The sequence below is a fragment of the Cricetulus griseus genome, chromosome 8, assembly GCF_003668045.3.
Source record: "Cricetulus griseus strain 17A/GY chromosome 8, alternate assembly CriGri-PICRH-1.0, whole genome shotgun sequence".
Taxonomy (NCBI): Eukaryota; Metazoa; Chordata; class Mammalia; order Rodentia; family Cricetidae; genus Cricetulus; species Cricetulus griseus.
The window spans coordinates 15,706,961-15,713,447 of NC_048601.1; the positions used below are offsets into that span (position 1 = coordinate 15,706,961).

Genomic DNA, 6,487 nt, shown 5'->3' on the forward strand with positions numbered 1-6,487 from the left:
CATTCAGAATACAACTATAGTCACCATAAGTGGGGGAAAGCCCACCTGGTTACACTACAGAATTGCACAGCATCTGTAGCAAAGGACATTGTTGTCGGTAACTTTTTTATTTAAATTAGTAACAATCTTATTTTATAAATATCAATCTCAGTTCGATCTCCATCCCATCTTCCCTTGTCCTGCACCAACTCCCATTAAAACCCTCTTCTACTCCATAGAATTTTGGTGACATTTTCTTCTGAGATAATCTCTATACTATTTGAAATGAACTGCCAGGTACATAGATAAGGAAAAAAGGAAATTGTTCCACACTGGATGATGGATCATGTAAATTTACAGTACATGGTGTTTCCTGCTGTATCTCATCCAAGTTCTCTTCCAAATTCTGTTAGCTCCAACCAAAAACTAAGCATTAATGAAGTCCAACATAGTCTCAGACATGAAAAAGCAGCCATTTTCAAATGCTGCTGTGCACCTCCCACAGTAAAATGACTCCTACCTGAAAGAGGAAAGAATATAGGACCCTAGAAGAAAGTAAGATTAGTATCCACCAAAAAACCCTTTAAACAAAATACATGCTAACCATTTGTTTGTTTTTCCAGACAGGGTTTCCTTGTGTAACAGTACTAACTATCCCATAAATCACTTTGTAGACCTGGATGGCTAGAAGCATAAAGAGGTGCACCTGCCTCTGCCCCTAAGTGCTGGTTTCAAAGGGAGGGACAACAAACCTGGTTATGTGCTAATCAATTTTTGAGAAGAAATTAAATAATGCTCATGAGGACTAAGGAAGCTGTCTTTGGTGTTTCACATCTGGCCTCCTAATATGTAGGAATTGGCTACAAGAACAAAAGTAAAGTAATGAGGTCAAATCACAAACAAGCTAAAGAACAAAGTAAATTTCTTTCAAATTATCTTCCAAATTATATGAAATTATCTTTCAAATCAAGGGATTCATTGGAAATGTAAGAAGCAGATAGATGGTGCTGGTCAGCACATCAGTGGGTTGTATTGATCTTAAAATCATCAGGGCAAAGAGAATGGAAAATATTGGTGCACTGAATATCAGAACATGGAAAATGAAATTCAACATGTTGAAGACCAGTCAAAGAAGGTCATCCATGGAGACTTTGAAGGTGATGTCAGACTACGTTGTTCATGTGTCTATCCAATCAAGAGTCATATTACTGAGAAAGAAATAATCCTGAAGAAACAATAACAAAACATAATCTAATTCAACATCCTAAAAACAACAATTAAAAAGTTGGAGTGCTGTGGTGCTGAGAAAAAAAGCATTCATGGGTCAGGTGACAACTACATTTACACTGGCTCTCTACAGCCATTCCTCTTAATCTAACAAAAGGACACGGAAAAGAACAGAATATCCAGGCTTCTCATTCTGTGTTAAAATACTTCCTCTAATTTGAACCAGATCCGGGGAAATCTGGACAGCCTGCCTAGAGCCAAACAGGCTGTCTTTTTGTTTCTCTCAATACTATGCATCCATACTTGGTGTCCTAACTCCCTGGAAAACTGAACAAAACAGTCGGCTAATCTTATAAATATATGCAACATCTGTGTATAATACCATGAATGAAGTTTTGCACTTAATAGCAGAAATGCTATCCATTTTAACCTCAATGACAGGAATAATATGGTCAAAAATATACATGGATGTAGAAGAAAATCCTCAGATAATCACATTTAACAGGGTCAGAGTAACTGTTAAATCAATATCTGTGAGTTAAACATTGATAGACTTTAAACTAGGATAGAACTATATAACTACTATCTGAACTTTGCCTGTATCACTTCAACATTGTTGTCCAAATGTCATGTTGTACCATTTAGAAATGAGTAAGCTCCTTCCCACTGCATCCTGCTAGGCAAGAGTCCCAAAGAAAAGTCAGGGATGCAAAGGATCCCTGCTTTGTCAGCTCAGGTCACCAGTAAGGATTTGAAAGTTGCCTTTGTTCTGCCTGCCTTATAAAGACTGTGGCTTTGCTTCCCCAACACAGACTTGGGAGCAACTCTAGAGCCTCCTCCAAGATGCTGGTGGTCCTACTGACAGTGGCCTTGTTGGCCCTGAGCTCAGTTCAGTACTCAAATGAAGGTACAGAGTAGGGGAAAGGGTGGTACAGTGACATGGGGTTGGGAGGAATAGAAAAAAATGAATAAGAAACCGAGGCAAAGAATCAGGAGAACAAGTATTAGATCATTTACATTACTATTTTAACTCTAGAACTTAGACTTTACTTATAGTATAATATAATCATATAGTCTTGCAACAAAATAACATGAATGCATTTACGAAAATACCTTTTTGGTGGTGGGTGATGGAGGGCAATGTGCTACAGTTGACAGAGGGAAACACAGTTCTTAAGTTGCTATGAGAAGCAGAGGTGAACGATGCTGGGGTCTGTTCAGAGTACAGAGAAAAATGAAGGAAGTAAACATGTACCAGAGGTGTTTTTGAGAAGAGGAAAAAGATAATGAATTTGAAAGTCTGTACAAAATGAGCTTCAAATATTGTGAAATATTTTTTTAAAAAAATTATAGAACATGTGTGTGCTTGCAAAATTGTCAGGGTATGCACATACACACATGCATACTTGCATATATATATATACATATATATATATATATATATATATATATATAGAGAGAGAGAGAGAGAGAGAGAGAGAGAGACTTTGCTTGCATATTCACATTCCAGTCCACATGATTAGAGGAACTGGATTCAGGTCATATGGCTTGTACATTTACCCACAGAGATATCTTGTGCACTTATTGCAATATTTTAATATCCCATAGGAAATATCCATTGTTGTACACATAGGATTTAAAGCAGTATTTATTCTCACTTCAATGCACATAATGCCTGTGGATATATCAAGAGGAAGTGTAGGTCAAGAAGAAAAACATAAATAATGTAAATCTGTGATATTGAAATTCCTAATTTAAATGAAGATTAACAGTAAGGTTTGTCAAAGATAATAAGGAACAAAATAGTGGTTGCTACGGATCATAGAAACCATTTGGCAGCGTTATCTGCAACCTTACCTAAGAATGAAATTCTTCTTCGTGGATGTGAAGCTGGGGTTAATGTCCTCTTCACTGGGAAGCCTGAAAATGTGATAATTAATTTAAACTTATTTTGTACTTATTTCTAGAGACCATCTATGAAGACACTTTTTTGCAACTCTCAGGTAAAGCCAGATTCATCCTCTATGGAACTTCTAGGCAAACTTTACTTTTCTCAATATTTGGCTCTGTAAATTATCTGTATCATTTGGTTATTTATGACATAGTGTGAGATAGTTTCCCCGGAGACATATAAGAAAGCTTCCCAACATCGTATCTAGGACCTTGAGTGGGAATATACACCGGAAGAGAAGAAATCCAGGTTTTATAAGAATAACATTTTGTCTCTCACCACATTGACTCAATGCCTTGCATGTTATGAGCATATTGGGTATCCTCATTTAAATGAAATCATGGCACTATGGCTTGCTCAAAGTATTCTTCATTCACCAGTGACTAGAAGTAGAATTATATGCTAATGCACTAGATACAGAATTACACACTCTCATGGTCTCCCATATTTTAAAAGTTAATTTTTACTCATTTCTGTAGCCACAGCTGAATAATCCATAAAAATTCATTTCATAACAATTGAATGAAACATCTTTTCATCTCTTGCCTACATTTCTTTCTTATCCTCCACATGATTATAAGAACTTGAGCACCATGATATATTTAGGAATAGAGCATTGCTGTCAGTATTTTGCTATTCTGCCAAGTTCTAACCAGTGACATTAACAAATCTTTCCATTTTCTACACTTCTGTCTGAAAATTGAAAGGAACACAATATCCTCTTTTATGCACCGAATTTAAGAAAAATCTTTGTTCAAAAACTTGAGACACAAAAAAGATCAAATGTTGAATATAAAAGTAAGAAAAAGTACAACAAGGCACATAAAGTTGGGGGGTGTTGTGAGAAAGAGAAGGTGTGAGTCCCTCTTCTATTGATCTCCACCCATGCAGAGGAAGAGCAGCAAAGACAGGGCCCTGGTCAACCTTATCAGAGACCCCCACCTGGAGAATTACCCCCGAACCCTTCTGCATCTGATGAAGAGGGTGATGATGACGGTGAAGGAGAAGGAAATGCACCTGAAAGACCACCCCAGCAGGGAGATGAGCACCAGAAACCTCGCCCTCCTAGACCTGGAAACCATCATGGAGGCCCTCAGCATGATCGCCCTCCTAGACCTGGAAACCATCATGGAGGCCCTCAGCATGATCGCCCTCCTAGACCTGGAAACCAGCAAGGTCCACCCCCTCAGGGAGGCCCACAGCAGAACTGCCCTCCTAGACCTGGAAACCAGCAAAGTCCACCCCCTCAGGGAGGCCCACAGCAGAACCAAGGCCCTCAACCTGGAAACCCGCAAGGTCCACCCCCACAGGGAGGCCCACAGCAGAACCGCCCTCCTAGACCTGGAAACCCGCAAGGCCCACCCCCACAGGGAGGCCCACAGCAGAATCGCCCTCCTAGACCTGGAAACCAGCAAAGCCCACCCCCCCAGGGAGGCCCACAGCAGAACCGTCCTCCTAGACCTGGAAACCAGCAAGGCCCACCCCCACAGGGAGGCCCACAGCAGAACCGCCCTCCTAGACCTGGAAACCAGCAAGGCCCACCCCCACAGGGAGGCCCACAGCAGAACCGCCCTCCTAGACCTGGAAACCAGCAAGGCCCACCCCAGCAGGGAAGTGAGGAACAGACAAATTACCTGTAGACATTTTATGCATGACCAAGAGGTTCCTCAGTAGTACAAAGGTAATAACATATGTTATCCTTCACACCAGCTCCCTAACTCTAGAGATCAGCACCCTCTTTCTAAAGGCAAAATCATATATACATCCAAAAATTAAATGGCTCCTATAACCTGGAATTCTATAATGGCTGTGATTTAAATTCACTCTGCATCAAATGCTTTAACTAAAGGAATTACAAATCCATAGAAAAGAAAAAGATACTTCAGGAAACGTTGGAATTGCCCATTGTGTTTTCCTCTCCCTGACCTTTTAAAATTTATTTATTTCAGGTGAAGTAGAAGACAGATAGCTTTAATGTCATTTCAATGGAACAATGATGTTGTAAGTGTACTTTCAACATTCTAATAAAGCATTTAGCATGCAGTTACTGTTTGCTGTTTCTTCTTCTGAGCATGAGTAGTGAAATCTGGGGCATGTGGCCACATGCAAGGTGATGATAGACCCATTCATTCACTCACTTATAGAAGGGCCCCACTTTCTCCCTTTACCAATCAGTCATCCATCACTTAAGAGACTCCCTTTTTTCTCTCTTACCTGCAGTTCTACCCACATCTTTGCTGTATTTCCCAGACTCTTGTGATGGTAGCAGGAGACTTCACAAAAGACATGGATTTCAAGATTAAACTACACAAACAGATTAAACTACATAAACAGATTAAACTACATAACATGATCTGGGTATGCCATGTCCCTTGTTTTAGCAGTACATTTCAGAATACCTGCAAAAGGGGTCTTTGTTTCTCACAGGTAACATGCTCTTAGTTCAAAATTTACATGTGAGGTAGCACCTGTTCCTGCAGCTAATATTCTATGGGCATTCAATACCAACAAGCTCACATTCTTTCTCTGATTTGGACAATGCGATACACACAGTGGTGTCTAGGGGACATGATGCCCATTCTCTTCTTTGCCCTTTGTTTTTTTTATAAATATCATATACTTGGCCCTTAGGACAAATGAAAATTTTAAATTGTTTTAGTATATTTTGGAACAGTCTTTCAATCTAATTTTGTTGGGTTTGTAATTATACATACATTTTGCTTTACCTTTTGTTGAATTTTAATTAAAAAGTGAAAAGATAAAATGTATAGAAGTTCTAGTGGCTGAGGACTCCTTAAAATTCCCATAATATTTGTGCCCTAATTCATAGAAGCTGAATTTGCTATTCTTTGAATGTTTTGTTTGAGTTTTATTCCTTCAGCATGATCAGATCCTTCTTCCTGTCCATTCACACAATATTTTATGAAAACTTGGGTGACTTTTTTGGTAGTCAGACAGTAGTGGATTCTCGGAAGTGTAAATTTGGGTCATTCAGACATGTTGACATTCAGTTTGCTGTTTCTGTAATTCTTTGGATGGCCACAAATACACTATAGCAGTGAGAAGTATAGATGGAATGCCAGGATTTGTTAAGGTCTGTATGCAGTATCATAGACCCATGCTAACCATGTTCATCTACATTATTCGTGAAACTGTATATTCTAGTGAAACCACTCACTTTCATGATTGTCAGCATCCTCAATGATTCATCAAACACCCTGTGTTCCATATGAGTCCTCTGTTTACTTATAAGCAGGATTTATAGGCCTAAAACAACAGTGTCATCAACCCGAATGACTATAACATTTCATTCATAATACAGGAGGGATA

The 6,487-nt window shown here is 39.1% G+C and overlaps 1 protein-coding gene across 1 annotated transcript; it reads left to right on the forward strand.

Moving 5' to 3' along the window:
* The first annotated feature begins 1,072 nt into the window (after positions 1 to 1,072).
* On the forward strand, positions 1,073 to 4,797 carry LOC100772796 (acidic proline-rich protein HP43A-like). Its single transcript, XM_035448724.1, has 3 exons — positions 1,073 to 1,136; positions 3,174 to 3,209; positions 4,049 to 4,797. The coding sequence occupies exons 1-3, from the start codon at positions 1,073 to 1,075 to the stop codon at positions 4,795 to 4,797; spliced, it is 849 nt and encodes a 282-aa protein (XP_035304615.1).
* Positions 4,798 to 6,487: the final 1,690 nt, after the last annotated feature.